This window comes from Bufo gargarizans, chromosome 2 (genome assembly GCF_014858855.1).
Source record: "Bufo gargarizans isolate SCDJY-AF-19 chromosome 2, ASM1485885v1, whole genome shotgun sequence".
In the NCBI taxonomy this organism is placed as follows: domain Eukaryota; kingdom Metazoa; phylum Chordata; class Amphibia; order Anura; family Bufonidae; genus Bufo; species Bufo gargarizans.
Genome location: NC_058081.1, coordinates 329,182,397 through 329,205,027, shown reverse-complemented (window position 1 = coordinate 329,205,027; position 22,631 = coordinate 329,182,397). Strand labels below are relative to the sequence as shown.

Genomic DNA, 22,631 nt, shown 5'->3' with positions numbered 1-22,631 from the left:
GTGTGTGTGTGTGTGGTATGTATCGGTGTGTGTGAGTGGTATTTGTGGTATGTGTCCAGTGTGTGTGGAGTGTGCAGTATCTGTCCAGTTTGTCCATGGTGTGTGCAGTATGTGTCAGTAGTGTGTATAGCATGTGTCCAGTGTGTGAGTGGTGTTTGTCGTATGTGTCCGGTGTGTGAGTGCTGTTTGTTGTATGTATCCAATGCATGTGTGGGGTGTTGTGTGTGTGAGTGGTATGTGTCTGGTGTGTAAGTGGTGTTTGTGGTATGTGTCCAGTGTGAGAGTGGTGTGTGCACTATGTGTCTGGTGTGTGAGTGATATCTGTAGTATGTGTTAGGTGTGTGCATGGAGTGTGCAGTATCTGTCCAGTGTGTCCATGGTGTGTGCAGTATGTGTCAGTGTGTGAGTAGTGTGTATTGCATGTGTACAGTGTGTCAATGGTGTGAGCAGTGTGTGTAGTATGTGTCCAGTATGTCAGTGGTATGTGCAGTATGTATCCAGTGTGTGAGTGGTGTTTGTGGTTTATAAGTGGTGTGAGCAGTATGTGTCCAGTGTGTTAATGGTGTTTTGGTTTGTGTCTTGTGTGTCAGCGATGTGTGAAGTATGTGCCCAGTGTGTGAGTGATGTGTGCAGTATGTGTCCAGTGTGTTAATGGTGTTTTGGTCTGTGCCTGATGTGCCAGCAGTGTGTGTAGTATGTGTCCAGTGTATGAGTGATGTGTTCAGTATGTGTCCAGTGTTTGAGTGATGTGTGTAGTATGTGTCCAGTGTGTGAGTGGTGTGTGCAGTATCTGTCCAGTGTGTGAGTGGTGTGTGCAGTATCTGTCCAGTGTGTGAGTGGTGTGTGCAGTATCTGTCCAGTGTGTGAGTGATGTGTGCAGTATGTGTCCAGTGTTTGAGTGATGTGTGCAGTATGTGTCCAGTGTTTGAGTGATGTGTGTAGTATGTGTCCAGTGTTTGAGTGATGTGTGCAGTATGTGTCCAGTGTTTGAGTGATGTGTGCAGTATCTGTCCAGTGTTTGAGTGATGTGTGCAGTATCTGTCCAGTGTGTGAGTGATGTGTGCAGTATCTGTCCAGTGTGTGAGTGATGTGTGCAGTATGTGTCCAGTGTTTGAGTGATGTGTGTAGTATGTGTCCAGTCTGTGAGTGATGTGTGCAGTATGTGTCCAGTGTTTGAGTGATGTGTGTAGTATGTGTCCAGTGTTTGAGTGATGTGTGCAGTATATGTCCAGTGTGTGAGTGATGTGTGCAGTATGTGTCCAGTGTTTGAGTGATGTGTGTAGTATGTGTCCAGTCTGTGAGTGATGTGTGCAGTATGTGTCCAGTGTGTGAGTGATGTGTGCAGTATGTGTCCAGTGTGTGAGTGATGTGTGCAGTATGTGTCCAGTGTTTGAGTGATGTGTGCAGTATGTGTCCAGTGTTTGAGTGATGTGTGCAGTATGTGTCCAGTGTTTGAGTGATGTGTGCAGTATGTGTCCAGTGTTTGAGTGATGTGTGCAGTATGTGCCCAGTGTGTTAATGGTGTTTTGGTCTGTGTTTGGTGTGTCAGCAGTGTGTGTAGTATGTTTCTGGGGTACCAGCGATGTGTGCAGTATGTGTCCAGTGTGTGAGTGGTGTTTTGGTTTGTGTCTGGTGTGTCAGCGGTGTGTGTAGTATGTGTCTGGTGTATCAGCGATGTGTGCAGTATGTGTCCAGTGTGTGAGAGGTGTGAGCAGTATGTGTCCAGTGTGTGAGAGGTGTGAGCAGTATGTGTCCAGTGTGTGAGAGGTGTGAGCAGTATGTGTCCAGTGTGTGAGAGGTGTGAGCAGTATGTGTCCAGTGTGTGAGAGGTGTGAGCAGTATGTGTCCAGTGTGTGAGTGGTGTTTGTAGTTTGTGTGTGGTGTATAAGTGATGTGTGCAGTATGTGTCCAGTGTGTTAATGGTGTTTTGGTCTGTGTCTGGTGTGTCAGCAGTGTGTGTAGTATGTGTCTGGTGTATCAGCGATGTGTGCAGTATGTGTCCAGTGTGTAGCAGCACAAGAAATGTCTGGCAGTTGGGCTCTATGCATATAAGATGGGTATGGCTCCAAGCGAGTATGCATATTAATTGGGCAGTAGAAGCTGACAGCTTCCAAGTCTATGGGCACCTTCGTAAATCATTCCTCCAGCGCACCAATCTGCTCTTGATAAATATCCCACTATGTATGAAATATGGTCACTTTCAGGGCTATGACTGAATGTTATATAAAACAGGGAAAATAGAGTAAGGCTTGCTGATGAAAATACCAGGCTTCTAAACTGAGGTCTGGTCTGGACATGTCTGGGCAAGTAAGGGAACAAGTTGGCCAATTTAGACAGTAGTGTTAAGGCTACACTACACTGATTATAGCAAAGGTCACAGTGTAACTTGTACCACCCTCCCCTCAGCACTCATATGGTCCATTTACATACAATAGCTCAAATCGCCCCATGTTTAAAGTGGCAAATATCATGTAGAGAAAGTTAATACAAGGCACTTACTAATGTATTGTGATTGTCCATATTACTTCCTTTGCTGGCTAGACTAATTTTTCCATCACATTATACACTTCTTGTTTCCATGGTTGCAACCACCCTGCAATCCAGCATCAGTGGCTGTGCTTGCACACTTTAGGAAAAAGCATCGACCTATGTGAAAAAGCATCGACTCCTATGGTCTCGGCCACCAGAGAGACCAGTGTCTTTTTCTACAGTGTGCAAGCACGGCCACTGCTGCTAGATTGCAGGGTGGTCATAACCATGGAAACGAGCAGTGTATAATGTGATAGAAAAATGAATCCAGCTAGCAAAGGCAGCAATATATACAATGACAATACATTAGTAAGTACCTTGTATTAACATTCTCTACATGATAAATGCCACTTGCTGAAGTCAGACAACCCCTTTATTGATGAATTTCACATCATATTAAGCAGAGGATATCATGTACCAGTAGTGTAATCTGTGCAGCATTTGACATACATTTTGACCCAAATAGTAAGTGCCCTGAAAAGTTGTGTATAACACTCTGAGGTCTCCCAGGACTGTAAGTAGCCCCTTTCAAGCCAGCATTAGTAATGTCAAAGTGGCAGTGACATATATCACTATGGGTAAATGCATGGCTGCCTCCTGAAAAACAACTGCAATGTAGGATTTTTTTTATGATGTGAAAAATGGCTAATGCCATTTTAAAAAAATTCACCCAAATTAAATCACCAAAAATTGTATTTGAATTTGACATCAATTTTTTGAAAATTCAGAGCGAAATTGATTTGTTTACAATTGCTGTATTACAGATCTCTATTGTACATTATGGCACCCCTAGAAATGAACGCTCTTGGCATATGATGCTGGAGAATTATTAGGAGGTAATATTTCCATAGCAGATTTCTTGTGCACATAATAATAAATGTGTCTGGCCATGGGATTCTCACCTCAGGTTCACTGCCTCCTGCCCATTTGCCATCAAATTTCTGTAAAACTGGTAAGGGTAGTGAAAAAGCTCAAAAAGTCACAAATTCTTGTGCAAAAACACACGCAATAAAATCTTAATCTTAATCTGTACATTAGAAAACTATCATACAAAAAATATTTCCCACAATGCGGAAGTTTGCACATTGTGTGTCATTATTAATGCAAATAACTGCTGTAATGCCATGATAAATGTATTTTCCACAAGATATTTGCCACATAATCATAGCCGTAAGAAGTGAGCCCAGTGTCATCACCGGCACTAATGGGTAGGCTTTAGCGTTGCCCTAGCCTATAAAACAGCCTAGGGCAGCGCTAAAGCTCATCCATTGGTGCCGGTGATGTCACCAGGAAATACTGCTAGGCGGAAGCCTCAGCCTAGCAGTGTAAAAATCTAAACAAACAGTCCATGCCCTAAGTGATGAAAAGCTTCGATGCTTCACTCAGACGGGCTGCCTGGGTGTGGGTAAAGAAGGGGATATCTCAGGGTTCAGCACTGGTCCTGGACAACCCCTTTAAGGGAGTATAAATATTCTGAGTATGCACTAAGAAGGTATCAGCACATGTGTCACACAAAGGGGGTATTATGCATGTATTTAAAGGGGTTTTCCGGAATTTTAATATTGATGACCTATTCTATAGGTCACATCAGATCGGCAGGGGGTGCCCCGGTGAAGAAGGGGATATGTCAGGGCTCTGAACCAGGAAACCCCTTTAAGGGAGTATAACTATTCTGAGGATGCACTAAGAAGGTACCACCACCGTCTGCCACACAAAAAGGATACTGTATAGGGTCATCATTATGGTGTGTCACACTGAGTGGGGCACAAAGTAGACTAAGCAGAATTGGGCATGTTTGTAGAGGAATTGGATGTGGTTAGAAACTTGGCATTAGAACTGTATTTGGTTAGAGACTTGTTGCATGCAGGTGTTGTCCCTCTATCTGCCTGTCCATCAGTCTATCAGGCTGTCTATCTATCTATCTATCTATCTATCTATCTATCTATCTATCTATATGTCATAGTAGTCATTTATTAGAAAACTTTAATTACATGATAGAAATGCTGAGCATTAGTGCATGCTTTCCATATTACACAATATTAGGAATGTTTGCAGATCTATTCTGATGACCCCAAGGGTCTGTAAAAATACAACCAAAACAGTAGGTATGTTTGTGCAGTGGTGACCATTTGTCAACAGAGTTCTTGACATGTCCATTACAGCATTAAAACCAATATGTCATAAAGACCAGTAAAATAGAAACTGGAGAAGTGCACTTAATGCACACTTCATCATAAAGGATTGAAGATGTCTCTTCTACCTGCAGGAGATACGGCTACCAACATTATTGTGACAACCTAAAGCTATCACACCAAGCAATCTAGGATCCAGCAGAAAGAACTGATGAGAAAGATTAATTTAAACAATAAGTTCAACATATTCATTAAAACAAATTAAAAATACATTAACATGAAAGTTTTATTAATAGTGTAATACATTTTGACAAAGGAAATTGTGCAAATTGCAACTCATCTCAAGTTGATGATAAATTCAAAAAAACTCATTCACTTGTTAAATACTTTTTTTTTTAACTTATGCCACCCTTTGACAGATATACATGTAGGCTAAAAATCTGCATGAATAAAATTGGTGCAATAATTTCACTTTTTGTACAACTTTGTGTTGAAATCTAAACAATGTTCCCATGTTCTGAGGACAAAGCTCTATTGGGCTGGCAGTTTAACAAAGAGGACCTATTAGAAAGGACTCAATGTATGGCTTCTGGACTCAGCTCTTGGAACCCTTTTGAAAATAAATCATGGGCAGGGGTGGATTGGCCATAGACCTTACAGGGAAATTTCCCGGTGGGCTGATGCCCAGGAGGGCTCCTGGGCCCTCCTCACGGCCAGCCAGTGGAAGTTTTTGGGGATGTATTTTGTGCTTCTGGCAGTATTTTGTGATGGACTGTGGTATTTGGCTCTGTTGGGGCGGTATAATATGCCACAATATGGTATCGCTGGTACTGCCTTATATCAATTTGCACTCAACTACAAAACGGGGCCACTATTTTTTCCAGGGACACTTTAAGTTCCCAGCCCAACTCTGGATCATGGGGTACTTACATAGTGACTTCCATGTACAGAGCTTTTTCCATAGATGAGGCTGTGAATTACAATAACCAATGAAAATCACAGTCCTAAAGATGTTCAGAAGTCTAACTATAAGAAAGTTTTTGGACTTGAAAACAGTTTAATGGAATCCTGGTTGTTAAAGTGAGTTTGCTCTTTCAGTATAACAAATGTAAAACAAATGATTTTGTCGAAATAGTAACGGATTTAACTATCAGTTACATTTTATGTTCTTTTCCTACAGAAAATGCAGTAATTTCCCAAATCTAGCTCTTCAACTCTGAAACCAACAATGAGAATAATAAAAAATAAAAAAAAACATAACCATGTTTTGGATCTGGACCTTGGAAATTTCTTCTACTGTACGTTCGGCCATGTCAGTAAAAGAAGTAGAATGGTAATCCCTAGGGTACTATATAAAAATACATAGCACATAATACAAGATTATTATTACAAGTATCATACTTCAGTGAAATGCTAGCCTTAGCATAACAAGGAAAAAGTAACGATTGTTCCACTATTTTTTTCTGGTCAAATGCACCCATTATAACAAAGAGATTGTACAATGGACTAAAGCCCCATAATGTAACAATATCACCAGTGCTAGGGTCAGCGTGTATATTTCATGATGTGAAGTCATGCTGAAGGAACTGAATGACTTGCCAATTGGCAGCGACAAACACAGGATGTGTGGTCATTTAGATTAAAATCACTTTCCACATTATCATTCGTGATTCTGTGCCATTGACACACAAAGCAGAGAACTGCAGGAGTTTCACTCAGATTAGTGCCTCTCGTCAAACTATGAGTCAGAATTATGGAAAAGAGAATTCACATGACGTTTAGATATTGAATGGACCCTGACTAAATAAAATGACCCATCTAAAAATGATCTCAAACTGCTTTGGCCAACATACAGTGCTCTCTCTTTGACTGGGGCTATATGGAGGTTTTTTTTTTTAAGCATAGCGCTAAAATACATTGTACCTTTCCAGAAAGTCAAGATTTAGTTCTTAGCTTTAGAATTATATTCTTTATAGACCTAAACAATCCTGACCTCCAAGGGATTGACTATTTAAAGTAATCACATTCGCCAGAACTTGACAACCCATGCCACCCTCACATTTCAGAGAGCCATATATCATATATATACTGTGTACTAGTAGTTGGCGATGAAGAGATAGGAGCCAAAGTGCTGGATGAAGCAGAGTTGGGAGACATTGGAATGGACACTGAGTGGTCTGGTTTAGGGTCACAGGCCATCTTTTGTATGAATTGGAATGTCATCCGGCAACAACATCAGCTTTAGGGTCCATTCTAACGTCCGTTAGTGTTTTGATGTCTGTAAATTGCGTATCCACATAACACAGATAAGGGCCGTGTGCATTTCGCGGACCGCACATGGCCGCCCTATAATAGAAATGCCTAATCTTTTCCCCAATTGCAGGAAAAGAATTGTACATGCTCTATCTTTTTTGTGGGGCCGGGGAACAGAACTATGGATGTAGACAGCACACGTTGTGCTGTCCGCATCTTTTGCAGCCCCATTGAAATGAATAGGTCCACACCCGTTCCGCAAAATTGCGGAAGGGATGCGGACGTATGAATGGACCCTAAAGAGTACAGCAGGCATGTTTACTCATAGGATGATTCTGGTACTAGGGCACAGAGCATAGATGCTGGCTTGGCACCACAGGAAACATGGATGGTAATTAGAGGCCAAGGTATTGTCTTGACTCCTCACATGTTGAATATATGGGAAAAATTGGAAAAAGAATTGTATTGAAGCTATGAATTAATAATGTAAAATTGACCACAGACTCATGTTCATATGAGTACTCCCTTGGTTAAGGAGTTGGGACAACACTTCAGGAACGAGGGTGGTAACTGTAGTAAGTTGTATTGTCATTGTTTCTGCGAACTGTATGACTTTAAAGGGGTTGTCCAAGATAATTGAAAATCTCAGACAAGCCCTAAAATGGCTTAAAATGAAAAAAAAAATGCAATGTTTACCCCTTTCTCCAGCACCTCCAGTTCTCCTGACATTGTCTGTTTACAAATATTGCAGCAGCGGTGACGTGCCATGGCATGGCATGTGACCACTGCAGCCAATCACTGTCCTCAATGGTCTACTTCTGAGGACAGTGATTGCCTGCAGCAGTGACATGCCATATCTCAGCAAATTACTGAACATACCACTGACACTGTGATGTGCGCTGTGATATTCAGGTATTGCATACAAAACGTCATTGTTGCAGCCAACCACTGTCCTCAGCAGTGATCCACCTCTGAGGACAGTAATTGGCTGCAACAGTCATGTGCCATATCCTTGAATTTCACTACTGTCTAAGCAAACAGGTGCAGGGAACCAGACCAACACTGCAGAGAACTGCGCTGGAAAATGGGGTGAGTATAATGTTTTTTATTTTAAGAAATTTTAGGGCTTGTCTAAGATTTTTAATTGTTTCGGACAACCCCTTAAATGTAATCCATTAGCAGCTATTTAATTTTCCATCTGTGTCTAGGTTAACCTTGAAAGGGAATTTATCTCCATAGATGTTAGAGGGGCTGCACCCAGGAGACTTTTGCAACAAGTTTTGAAGGGTGATGCACTGCGACAGATAAAAGTTGGATAGGGTTTCAGGAGCTATATAAAGAAAGACTTATGTCACTGTACTAATTAAATTCCTTTAGGACTGTGCTGTTTTGAGCACACCACTCGACCAAGGGGACTTCAGTGATCAAGTGCAAAGCATAATGATGGACCTTTTCGAAACAAGTTCCTATTTCTTTTATTTAGAAGGAGATAATGGACCCTTTCAACAACTGGAAATGACAGATGGATCTCCTTTGTATCCAGGTAGTGAGGGGACTTTATCCCCCTGTCAGGATCAATTGCCAGGAGATGCTGGAAGTGACAGCAGTGGAGAGGAACATGTTTTAGCTCCACCTGGGCTACAGCCCCATTGCCCTGGACAATGTTTGATATGGGCTTGTAAGACATGCAAACGAAAATCAGCACCAACAGATCGAAGAAAGGCGGCTACTTTGAGGGAAAGGAGAAGGTTAAAGAAAATTAATGAAGCTTTTGAGGCTTTAAAACGAAGAACTGTTGCCAACCCAAACCAAAGACTCCCCAAAGTTGAAATTCTACGCAGCGCTATAAATTATATAGAGAGGCTACAAGACCTCCTTCAAAGTCTGGATCAACAAGACAAACCTCAGAAACCTGATGAGCCTTTCATATATAGTCCTAAGGAGGACGATGTAAGCAAACAAGTGTTTTCGGTGTTCAGATTACTTGAGATTGTCTTTTTAGATGTTTGTCTAAGCAGATGACAGTAGAATTATAATGAACATAGCCAGATGACTGTATGATGAGTAAAGTAGTGAGCCTAGAACTAGCTTACAGGCTACATAACAAGGACTCACTGTCTATACAGCACACATAACTTTTAACTGTAATATATTTAAAAATGGGCACATGTACATCAATAAGGTTGTGTTTAAAAAAATCTTGAAATGACTTACCCTCAAAAGAATTAAGAAAAAATATAAGAAATGTAGACTCAAGGGCATATGACAAATACAAGCGAAATGCAGTGTTGTGTCATAAAAGTATTTGTTACACTCAGGCACTTCTCAGCCAAGAATTTGTTGCTGCAGCTGTCTCAGAAACTTATTTCAAGCTTGACTATTGTAACAGAAACAGCAAAAGAAGACAGCACAGCGAGCCAAAACATTAGACATTTAAAGAACTCCTTGTAATATGCTCCACCAAGCAAAATTCCCTTCAGTAACGCTGCCATATTTATGTACAGCTTCCAAAACAAAATGGTGGACAAAATCAGGGAAACAATCATTTTGGGCAAGGCTACATAAACCACATAAAATGTAAATAGGGTCAAAAAATTATCAACGTTATCAATCAAATTTTATATAAACTATTTTGCTCTGCTCTTATATTATCTATAATTTTAGACGTAGAAGCTTTATCATATTTAATTATGAATCCGATACTCAGAATGTAAACTATATATTGGGGTCTATTAGCGCTTTGAACATTCCTTAACCAAGTACACCTTCTCAAATAAATGACATTAGAATACCCCTAATGGTACACCGTGCTAAAAGCACAGAATGAGTATCCCCTAGAGATAACAGGTACATGTGGTGCAGGTTGAGAACATTGGGTCTAAATCATATACGTATCTTTAATATACCATATTTTTGTTTTTAAAAACTTTTTCCCCCTAAAAGTGTTTGTGTATGTGTGTGAAGGGATGGAAGTGCGTCTTATAAAGTATTCACTAGTATGCAGGAGGCGAAAGGAGTGGTAAGTGTAGCGCTGCTAATGCTGCTTGTACTCACCACTCCCTGGTCTTTTCTGTGTGCCACCTGCATGGTCCCGACTACGTACATCATCTGCATTAGAGATAAGTTCATTTTGTTATTTTCGGTCGGAACTGAGGTCTAGTATGGGGGTCTGATCTGAGGTCTGATATTGGGGTCTGATCTGGGATCTGATAAAGATTGGGGGTCTAATTTGGGGATCTGATGAAGATTGGGGGTCTGATCTGAGGTCTGATAAAAAATATTATTGGATCATTTATCATTTTAAGTCTTGCTTTGCTTAATTTGCCTGCACCAAATTTATGAACTGGAACACATTAATAATATATGTGGCATGAGTATAATCTGGTTTACACCTTTAGGTGTAAAAGTAGACCAGGGGGTTGCCTGGCGTGGGTTGTGACTTTTTTGTGACTTTTGCAAAAGTCGCCCATAGTAAATAAGACAATAGACCACTGTGAAAAGTGGCAAGGATCACGAAATGTAGCAAAAATGTCACAGTTGCCATGACTTGTGACTTTTTTCCACCACAAAACTGACATATCTGATTTCATAAATTACCCCCTATTTTCAGATTTTCCACCTCTAAAACCTAGGTGCCTCTTAAAATCCAGTGTGTCTTATAGAGCGTCCCAGTCATAAATGTCCCTGCCCATTCTTCACTGGAATAGTCTGGAAAAGTATATCCAGAACTAGTGTTACAGGGGCTAGACCAGGAGTTTATAGACCACAGGTTCTCTGGAAAACATATTAAGCCGAGATAAGTGAATCAAACCTTTCAAAATTTAGATTTTTCAGAATTTGGGTGAATTTTGTTACTGAGGGAGAGAGACACATATATTTTACCAGACATTCAACATACAGTACATTAGAGTAGAATCAATTTGTACCAGAATCGAATCTCATGGTCAATTCAGATGAATCCCGAATAAAATTTTAAGAAATTTACTCATCTCTAGTATTAATCCATTCTTGATAAGGCACTGGCTTTTGACTTAGGCTACTTTCACACTAGCGTTCGGGCCTCCGCTTGTGAGTTCTGTTTGAAGGCTCTCACAAGCGCCCCCGAACGGATCCGTCCAGCCCTAATGCATTCTGAGTGGATGCGGATCTGCTCAGAATGCATCCTTCTGGCACCGTTTGGCCTCCGCTCCGCTCAGCAGGCGGACACCTGAACGCTGCTTGCAGCGTTCAGGTGTCCGCCTGGCCGTGCGGAGGCAAACGGATCCGTCCAGACTTACAATGTAAGTCAATGGGGACTGATCCGTTTGAATATGACACACTATGGCTCAATTTTCAAACAGATCCGTCCCCCATTGACTTTTAATGTAAAGTCTGGACGGATCCGTCGGAGGCTACTTTGACACTTAGAATTTTTTTTACAATATAATGCAGACGGATCCGTTCTGAACACAAGTGTGAAAGTAGCCTTACACTCAGATAAAGTTGTCAGTGCAAAGGATTTTCAGTGCTGTGCCATGAGCCTATGAGCCAGAAGTAAGAGCCTTCCGATGGCAAACTTGTGACTCTTCATTACCGGTAATTCAAATGTAAATCCAAGCAGAAAATGGGGTCAGGTTACATATTACATCTATATACTGAACTAATAAGGTTCACCACCTCCCTCCAGTATTTCCTCTACCTGGGGCAGCTCCAGGTGATGTGTATTAAAGGGGTTTTCTGAGGACAGATCATCAATATCTAATGTATGGGTAGTCTGTCTGAGCGTGGTATTTTCTTCCTCAACCTGTGACATCATACCCATAGGTCACATGGCCTTAGTGCAGCTCAGTACCATTCAAATGGATGATTTTGATGACCTGTTCTGAAGATGTCAATATCTAATTCCCAGAAAATCCATTTAAAGGAAATCTGTCACCACTCTGCTATAGTTCTTTTCAAATATACCTTTATTTCCAGAACATTGTTCACTATCCCCCCCAAAAAAACAAATTTTTATAAATATGCCAATTTGGTTGGAAATAGGCCAAGGGGCTGAATTTAACAATGCTGGAGCCCCTAGGCCCATCAGCAGTGAGCCCGCTCCTCCCCTACTTTTCTTCTCTCCACCTCCTAGCTGCAGCGACATCATGCAGCCGCTCCAAATCTAGGTCTGTTATCTTTTGCTGGCAGTGGCTTCATTAAGTGAACTGTATATGCGCCAGCAGTCTGTGCGAGATTTGGAGCAGCGGCATGATGATGTCACCATAACTAGGAGGTGGAGAGAAGAAGAGGAAGGGAGGAGCAGGGCTCTCTGCTGATGGGAACAGCTGGCTACAGCATGGTTAAGTACAGCCTCTTGAGCTCTTTTCAAAATAATTTGTATATTTATAAAGTGTGTTTTTTGGGAAGATAGTGAACATTGTTCTGGACATAAAGGTACATTTGAAAAGGGCTACAGTGCCAAGCAACAGTTAGAAAAGGTCTAGGGCGGTGACAGATTCCCTTTAAGTCTGCCTCTGGAGCTCTTCGTCTATCGGACAATGCATCTGTTTTGTAAACCATTTTATATTGATGGAGCTGGGTCTTATATACCCTATGAATAAGATATGTGTGTGTGATAGTCTATACAACTCACTAGAGAATTTAACTTTAGGAAACTTTTTGAAATCTCATGTGTGATCTGATATTGATTCTTGATATATAATTATATTAGGTACACAGAGAAGCTTTCTTAAGTAGCTGTCATGCGGACTGGAACAAAATTTCCAATCATTCCACGATGTCGGAACTGAACTCTAAAGGAGGTAACTATATACATTCTCCAGTGACTTACATGACCTGGGTGAATCTTAGGCAGCCTGGACCACCCTACCCAGTTCTTTCTTAACACAGCAAGATCTTGACCACTCTGAAGTGGGTGTAATTGTTGATCAGTTGATCAAAGACACTAATAAAATGTAGGTTAGTTTTGACATTGTAAGAGCAGGATTAAAAATATACATCTGATTTTAGGACTATAATTTGCCAATTTCAACCATAGATAATACATTAATCTGTAGTAAGGGAGTTTCTGTGATTATAGATACATTTGGCTCTGGTACCTTTGCATAAGTGAATTATAAAAAAAAAAAAGTCTTCTTAGTGAAATTGCTCCATTTACAATCAAGAGAATTCCAATAACAGAACGAAACCAACCCATGAATTCCTTGTTGGCCCAGTAGCCGTCTACAGTATATTTCAGCTCAAGAGTAGAGGCAAACCTAACTATTGTGGGGCCCTTAAAATGGTCCTTGATTCAATGAGATGGAGCATAGTCAGTCTGGATCAGATCATAAGGTAGGTACACATGTATTTATGAACTTTGCGAGGCACGCGCCTGTCATTTTCACCATATATTCTATTTAGCTAACAACAGACTTAGCTAAACAGAAAAAATCCTGAAAAAGGGACCAAGATCAAAAACCTCATACATCCAGTAGATACACATAAACGTACCCATGATACAAATTTTAAAAGGGGTTTCAAGGATTTTAATACTGATGACCTATCCTCAGAATACATAATCAGTATCTGATCGGTTGTGGTCTGACCGATCAGTTAGGGACTCTGTCGATCAGCTGTTTGAGAAGGCACCGACGCTCCTGTGAGTGCATTCTCGCAGCTTACCAAGCACAGCACCGTTATTATATAGCGGCTCCTCTTGGTATCACTCTCAGCCCCAATGGGACCCCTCAAGTATAGGTCATCAGTAACAAAATCCCAGAAAACCCCTATAAAGAAAGAAAAAGAAGTACAGTGTACCAATAACAGTAGAGAACACAGATATATCTTCTGTTATATATGGTTGGGAAAAGCCCTTAGTATACAGGAGCCCTCAGGCTTATAGGGACACTTTTTATAGAAAGTTTTTTTTTAAGCCATATTCATAGGGAAAAAAAATGGGATTTTTATTTTTCGTTTCAGCAATACTATACCATAGAAAATTAAATATGTAAAATTGTTCTTCTGTAACAGTCAGCCCAGATTGATAAAACTCCTGGAAAAATAGGCAATATATTGTATTGTTTACTGCTACTGTGAGGAAAGATGTTATCTGTCGGTAAAATAGTAGATTGTAGAATATGGATAACAGTATGACAGCTCTATTATTTTCTGGATAGGCTAGATAAAGATGTCCACAGATTACATTCAGTGTAATGTGTGATGCTCTTACTGAGTCACCCACTACCTTACCTCTCTGGTTGGAGTAATGGGGTGAGAGAAAGTGAAGTGAGGCTGTTTGCTAAATCTCCAAACAAAGGAGCAAGTTTGAGTCAGTGCAGTAGAGACAACATGGATTAAAAATAAAAAAATACATGGAATATATTCATCTATGCTGTTAACATGAGATAATTTTATGGTAGTGTCCATTTAATTGCACTCACTGACAAAAAAATAATGCATACAGATAGTAATGTTGGATTTCTGCAAAACTCAGAATGTAATTATGTCTCTAGGTACAGGTGTGGTCTGATAAGGCGCTGAGTATTGCTACAAGAAGGCATGAAATGCTTCTCCCAGTGTCCTTTAAAAGGGCTCTCAGAGGCTACATTTGGTTAGTGTACCACTTGGTAAAAGATTGTTGACTGCTATACATGCCTCTATGAGGCACTTGCCCAGTTTTTAGACTTTGACAGGGGCATTTCATTGGAATGAGAGAAGCAGAATGATTGTTTTGATTAATTGTCCGCCATATAGGCCATTCTAACCTAGCTGTTATTAGGTGTTGGATGCAGTGGTTATGTGAGAACACACACATATGATGAACAGACTCCAGACTGTCCCGACAGATCGCCAGTAGAGGGTCACTTTATCCATCAAAACACAAAAGTAGCTCCCACTGTTTCATTGTCCACCATCCAGACACAGTTGCCACCTTCATAACACACCGCTTTCTCTGCCCAGACCATTTCCAGGTGGTGGGCAGAAGGAGATTGGGTGTCCTGGCACCCATTATGTGACCTGTCATTGACAGCCAGCCACAATCACCTTTGTTTGCAGTGGTGTTGTGAACAAGAAACCTGGACTGCTATGGACTTGAACCATATTGTCTACGTGATGAGTCTAGGTTTGTTTGGGATGGTAGAGTTCGAGTATGGAGGCCTCCTGGTGAGTAGTTCAATCCTAATCCTACCTTTATATAAATTTGGTAAAGATTGGCACTCTCTATTTGGAAGCACTCAGAGATATACACAGCGGTATAGTAAGAGCTTTAATGCACAAATGTACAATGCCGTACAAAGAACAATAAACTAGATTAAAAAGCACAAATGAATAGATGTATAAAAAACACAAATAATATATGTATAATAAATAAAGTATAAAATTCAGTTTAAAATAGCCACATCTAATTCGTACATTACATCTAATTCATAAAGCACTTGGAGCTTCTGGAATCAGATATTGTCTAGGTCAGTGATGGTGAACCTTTTAGAGACCGAGTGCCCAAACTGCAACCAAATACCCACTTATTTATCGCAAAGTGCCAACATGGCAATTTAACCTGAATACTACAGTCCAATACAGTATATATGCCATGTACTTTATCATTTAGCTATTATATCCAGCCTACATTCAGTGCGCTGCCTGTGCCGTTCATAGAACGCCCTGTGCTGATGAATGGCAGAAAAAGTCTAAAGCATATTGGTACGCCATAGACTTTTTCCAAGGCGCAGGTGCCCACAGAGAGTGCTCTGAGTGCCGCCTCTGGCACCCGTGCCATAGGTTCGTCATCACTGGTCTAGGTGATGAGTCTAGGTTTGTTTGGGATGGTAGAGTTCGAGTATGGAGGCCTCCTGGTGAGTAGTTCAATCCTAATCCTACCTTTATATAAATTTGGTAAAGATTGGCACTCTCTATTTGGAAGCACTCAGAGATATACACAGCGGTATAGTAAGAGCTTTAATGCACAAATGTACAATGCCGTACAAAGAACAATAAACTAGATTAAAAAGCACAAATGAATAGATGTATAAAAAACACAAATAATATATGTATAATAAATAAAGTATAAAATTCAGTTTAAAATAGCCACATCTAATTCGTACATTACATCTAATTCATAAAGCACTTGGAGCTTCTGGAATCAGATATTGTCTAGGTCAGTGATGGTGAACCTTTTAGAGACCGAGTGCCCAAACTGCAACCAAATACCCACTTATTTATCGCAAAGTGCCAACATGGCAATTTAACCTGAATACTACAGTCCAATACAGTATATATGCCATGTACTTTATCATTTAGCTATTATATCCAGCCTACATTCAGTGTCCTGCCTGTGCCGTTCATAGAGCGCCCTGTGCTGATGAATGGCAGAAAAAGTCTAAAGCATATTGGTACGCCATAGACTTTTTCCAAGGCGCAGGTGCCCACAGAGAGTGCTCTGAGTGCCGCCTCTGGCACCCGTGCCATAGGTTCGTCATCACTGGTCTAGGTGATGAGTCTAGGTTTGTTTGGGATGGTAGAGTTCGAGTATGGAGGCCTCCTGGTGAGTAGTTCAATCCTAATCCTACCTTTATATAAATTTGGTAAAGATTGGCACTCTCTATTTGGAAGCACTCAGAGATATACACAGCGGTATAGTAAGAGCTTTAATGCACAAATGTACAATACCGTACAAAGAACAATAAACTAGATTAAAAAGCACAAATTAATATATGTATAAAAAACACAAATAATATATGTATAATAAATAAAGTATAAAATTCAGTTTAAAATAGCAACATCTAATTCGTACATTACATCTAATTCATAAAGCACTTGGAGCTATTGGAATCAGATGAAAGTACATATCTAGAGTCCTCTGCAGTGGCTAGTGGGAATACTACTTCAAAGATAGTCTCATAAAGGTAAGAAGATATTTTCAAACATATGTTGCAACAATGTGATGAATCGATGTACATCCAAACCAAGGGTTCAAAGCTCCCGATAGTCTCCTCATAGAATGCAAATTAGTCCAGTGTCTCATGAAATATAAAAAATGTCCAATATATATCTTTTCACAAAACCATAATCAAGTATTGTTATACTGCGCAGAAAAAGGTGCTGTAGTATCTAAGCCTCGTTCGTTCGCGGAATACAGTCAGTTCGTTCAGGAATTCTACCTTTGCTGTGGAGAGACACACTGCCTCAACTGCTGGTGTGATGATCTGAGGAGACATCGCAAACGACAGTCGGGTCATCCCTAGTAGTGATACGAGGGATACTAATAGCTCAACAATATGTGACATCCTGCCATTTTTGAGCAGGATAATGCTCACACACACACAGCAAGGGTTTCCCAGGAATGCCTCCGCCAGATTGTAATACTTCCTTTCCATGCCCGGTTGCCATATTTATAGAGCATTTATGGGACCAGTCCAGCTTCGGTAACCTACAAGCGCCCAGGATCTACAGACCCAGCTGCAACATCTGTGGGCAAATGTGCTACAGGATACCATACAGAACCTGCATGTCTCCATACCGTTTCTCATCTTATATGCAGGCTAGAGACGTCCCTACAGGGTACTAGAGCTTTCTTTGGCTTGTACACTGTTCCCCAATAAACCCATCCTTCTGCTCTAATATTGTAATCACTTACGTATATCATCATGCACCGACGCTGGTAATACAGGAAGGTAGAAAAATCTAAGTTCTTGCACCTGCGCAGAAGCACAGCATATAGAAAAGAAAGTTGTAAGATGGCGCGCACGTGCCGACCTCTGTGTGATATGGAGAGAGGCACAATCGGAAGAAAGAAAATGTCTAAGTTGTTGCGCATGCGTGATAGAAAAATGTATTCCATTCCAACATCTCCTTCTTGGTGCGTTACTTTTTTTGTCAATGAGTGCAGTTTCCTAGGGAAGGCAGCTATGTCATATGTCTTCTCCTTGGAGCTTAATAGACAGACGAGGGCCACATATACTCCATGACACACATGTTGAACTTTAGGATACTGCAACCTGTATATTTTTTTTCTACCGTCTGCCTTAAACAGAAGTCTATATTCTGCTGGTGTATTTGTCAAACGGGAAATGTAATTCCTTGCCTTAGACTATATTATTCTTATATGTATATTAATATATGTGAACACAATAAGAACAAGCTATTAAAAAATAGCATGGGCCGTCCATGACTCAGATCACTGGGGAAGCATATGTAGCTGTTGTCATTGTCATCTTCTGCAGCATTTGTCACTGGCATTTGTTTTCCAGAAGGATCTGTTCACCAGTCTTCGGCTTCCTGCAGCCTCCAGTGCCTATCCTCGATAGTAGACAGTATATCATCTGAAGAGCCGAAGGTCACATGCACTATTCAGGAACTGGTGGAAAACAGTAATCCCATGTAATATGTCACGCCTGTCTGCCAGACAAGAACCATTGCTGTGATTAAAATGGATGCCACTAGTAAAGACATGGACTTAACGTTCCCCTGACTAGTCAAAGGTGTACATACTATTTAATCAGTAGAGGATTTCCACCAAAATCATTCAACTCTATTTATTACTGAAACGTCCTTTTGTCGGATAAAAATATTTCCTTCACATTCAGCAAAATTCATTCCTGTCTTTGTCACATGCAAAGATGCAATTTTATATTTGTATTTCCAGGCTGGTAATTCCCCATCTTCTTATACGAGGTTCATTTCATTATGCAAACAGTCAAGTTCTCATCATAGCGTGGCTTCACCCAGAACATGTAAAAGTTGTAAAATGTTACTTTATAGAATAGGATTCTATGTTTGCTGTTAAGTAAAGTGAACGATCTGTAAGTGTTGGCATAAATGTATTTTACTGTAGTATAAATATACTGGATGATCTGTCACGTGGCTTATGAGTATTTCTGTTTCGCACAATTACAATATATACTAAGTATATACAATACACATACTCTTCCATATCAGTGCTACTTGGATATACCATAAGATTTTCTCTTTTTTTGCTTTAGTTTAAAAGGGTTAGCTAATAGCTACCTTTTTGGGAGGTTTTTGGAAAATACCACTCCCCCCTGGGCAAACCTGCAAAGGATAACATACTTACCAGTCGTTACCCCCCCCCCCCGTTCCCCCACCGCCCGGGTCCTGGCTCCTTTGCTCACCGGCTTCAGCTTCCTCACTCTGGTCTTCCACTGTTAACATCCGCTTTGACACTGCTGCAGCCAGTTGCTGGCTGCAGAGCTTACCTGCTTCCCATGCATCATTGTCTATGTGACGCAAAGGAGGGCAGGGCACCACTGCAACCGGCAATTTGCTGCAGCGGTGTCAAGGCAGGGAAAGGGAGAGAAGCAGCTGAGGTTAGGGATTGAAGGAGCTGGGGCCCAGCGGCAAGGAGCAGGTAAGTATGCTTCCCTTTGTAGGTCTGCCCAGGAGGGTGGTTTGCCAAACCCCCCCAAAAGGTAGCCAACTCCTTTAAGTTTTACAATTAACACATAATTAAACAATTGTTTGCATATGAATTAAAGGGATTTTTCCAGGGTTAACTATATGCGATACTGAAGTTACAGTCGCACCTAGGCCCTGATGCTTCATTTGATACAATGTAATCATTTGTGAGGACCCAGGATCGTCATGTTATACCGCCAGCTACCAAATTTCTCATGGATATCCTTTCATGGCATATGGATGTACCAAGAGGTGTCTCCCAAGAAAGAGAACCATCTCGCCAGCGGCACCTATTGGAATTGGCTCCCTATGAGTCAAGATCTGACTTTCCAACAAGCCTTGGGATTTGACAAGGAAATATGATATAGACAGATATTAATAGACTGGACCATGGATTGTGGATTTACTAATGCCCATACGACGGAGCTTATGATACTACTCAATAGTACATAGTATAATACTGCAATATTCAACAGTAGCCTGCACTCTAGACTGCAGTAAGTTGTAGAAAGATTTCTGCCCTCTAGTGGCTGCATTCACTTTGGACAACATGAAATGCTAGCAGACTTTTGTTAATCTGTTCAAGTGATTTTCTTCTCGCCTTTACACATCCTTAATGATCTTTAAATATCTATGTGGAAAACATTTACGGCACTCCTTAGGCTGCATTTGGGAGTCATATTATCCATCTGTTCTCCAGCTTTGCCCTTTACTGTATAACAAGTGGATTGGGTGGCCTAGAAGTAGTCTATGATATTTGGCATTTGCCCAAAGCAAATAAGATAGTGACTTTTTAAATATGTGACATTACAAATTGATCTGTGCTAAAGGAAATATTTTGCAATACAGCATTTATAAATTAGGAAGCCAATACTTACACGTCCTGGAGGACATTTATCAAGTCCGCTATACCAGTTTAGTGGTGTAAAAATGTCACAAGCGATGCCCACGTGCGACTTTTGATGCAGATTGTATCCTGACATATGGTGACATTTTGTGACATTTGGTGATCGTCGCCACATTTAGAAGTGGAATGAAAAGTAGGTCAAGATTTCAGATTAGAACGTCCTTAAGTCTCATTTATGATGTGCAACATTTTAAAAAGTTACAAATAAGTTGCATCTCCATGGCAGGAGACCCCCGGGTGTAATATTACAGACATAGGAGAACACCACATTGCACTTGCACCAGATATATTATTACTGTGTGCCATTTCATTAAATTGGCGCATCCTCACAAAGCAAAGGTACAGTTAAAACAGACACCAAAACCACCGCAAATGATAAATTCCCCCTGTGTCTGTAAATTCCACTTACAGCACCCATAATAATTTAGATGGGAGTATACTATAAAAGTGTAGAGGTTAAAAAATAAAGATAATTCTAACATTTGCATTGGATTAAATTTTATACAACCTCCTGTGTGCATAGCTACAACCGATAAAGGGCATACATTATACATCTGTTCTATATCTGTCAGTCTGGCCTGCTATCCTTTCTATCCAACGTATTTCTATCAGTCGACTTATTATCTATCTATCTGTTCTATACCTATTTATCTATTATCTATATATCTATCTATCTATTATCCATGTATCTATCTATCAATTATCTATCTATCTGTTCTATACCTATTTATCTATTATCGATCTATCTATCTATTTCATATTTATCTATCTATTTTCTATCTATCTGTTCTATACCTATTTGTCTATTATCTATCTATCTATTTCATATTTATCTATCTATCTATTACCTATCTATCTGTTCTATACCTATTTGTCTATTATCTATCTATCTATCTATATCTATCTATCTGTTATCTACCTATTCTATATATTCCTGGCTGGCTAGATGGCTATCCTTTTACCCATCAGTTGACTTGTCTTCTATCTACCTATATCATATCTATCTATCTACAGGTGAAACTCGAAAAATTAGAATATTGTGCAAAGTTCATTTATTTCAGTAATGCAACTTAAAAGGTGAAACTAACATATGAGATAGACTCAGTACATGCAAAGCGAGATATTTCCAGCCGTTATTTGGTATAATTTGGAGGATTATGGCTTACAGCTTATGAAACCCCAAACTCACAATCTCAGGAACCCTTTGCTCAGGGGGTATGGATAATTAGCTGACCAGAGTGTGACACTTTGAGCCTAGAATATTGAAATTTGCACAATATTTAAATTTTTCGAGTTTCACCTGTAAATATCTATCTATTCTATCTACCTCATATCTATCTATTTTATATATTTCTGGCTAGCTTGCTATTCTATTTATCTAACATATGTCCATTGTCTATCAGTCACCCTGTCTCATATCTATCTATCTATCTATTTATCTATGTCATATCTATCTATCTATTCTATATCTAGATAGATAGATAAAACAGCAGTACAGTCAATGTGGATGCGGGTGCAATCCCTCAGAGACCCTGGACAGGGGGTCTACTGTGATATCCATTTGCCTCATATCTATCTATCTATCTATCTATCTATCTATCTATCTATCTATCTATCTCATACATCTATCTCTATTTATCTATTCTATATCATTCAGTCTGGCTTGCTATCCTTTTTATCTAACATATTTCTATCAGTCGACTTATTATCTCTATCTACCTCATATCTATCTACCTATCTATCTATTCTATATCTTTCTGGCTAGCTTGGCAGGTATTTATCTAACTAGCTATCTGTTTCTACCTGGCTAGCTGTCCTTTTTATCTAACATATTCAGTCTACTTTTCTCATATGTATCTTTCTATCTAGCAATCTATCTCTCTATTTTCCTGTCTAGTCCATCTGTCTATCAAGATTCAGAATTTCTAACATGGATATGAAATAAAAAAAATCTTATATTGTACAATATTCTACAAGAAAAATTCACTCATACTGTATTTAGCATTACAATAAGTAATAGTTACCCATTCCTTTTCATTATACTAGATTTAAAAATATAAAATGGCTAAATATTTTATTATGTCTAAATAATTATCAGAATAATTACACCATGTTATCCTTTTAATTAAGACAAAATATGAGACAAAATTCTAAATTTTTATCTTGTATTTAAAATAAATTAGCATTATTATTACTATTGTTTGAAACATTGTTATAATTGTATAATTTTATACATAACTATAAAAAAATAATATAAACACATTTACCTATATACACCTACAGACTTCACCGCTTGTTGCTAACCCAACTTTGTTTACCGCATAAGAGAATAAAAAATAACAATCAAATTTCTAGCACTAGAAACCACTGTGTATCTTCTCCCTATATTTGCCTGGGTGTTCTCTGGGCACTCTGGTTTCCCATACATTTCAAAA

General features: G+C 39.8%; 1 protein-coding gene across 1 annotated transcript; it reads left to right on the top strand.

Annotated features, from left to right (window-relative positions):
• The first annotated feature begins 8,280 nt into the window (after window positions 1-8,280).
• Window positions 8,281-18,731, top strand: MYF6 (myogenic factor 6). The gene is made up of 3 exons (XM_044280552.1): window positions 8,281-8,864; window positions 12,607-12,697; window positions 18,125-18,731. The coding sequence occupies exons 1-3, from the start codon at window positions 8,355-8,357 to the stop codon at window positions 18,256-18,258; spliced, it is 735 nt and encodes a 244-aa protein (XP_044136487.1). The 5' UTR covers window positions 8,281-8,354; the 3' UTR covers window positions 18,259-18,731.
• The last annotated feature ends 3,900 nt before the right edge of the window (window positions 18,732-22,631 follow it).

Coding starts and splice junctions, on each gene's coding strand:
- MYF6 (XM_044280552.1), top strand. CDS start 8,355: ATGATGGACCTTTTCGAAACAAGTTCCTATTTCTTTTATTTAGAAGGA. Junction 8,865..12,606: donor ATAGTCCTAAGGAGGACGAT/GTAAGCAAACAA, acceptor TAATTATATTAG/GTACACAGAGAAGCTTTCTT. Junction 12,698..18,124: donor GGAACTGAACTCTAAAGGAG/GTAACTATATAC, acceptor TTTGTTTTCCAG/AAGGATCTGTTCACCAGTCT.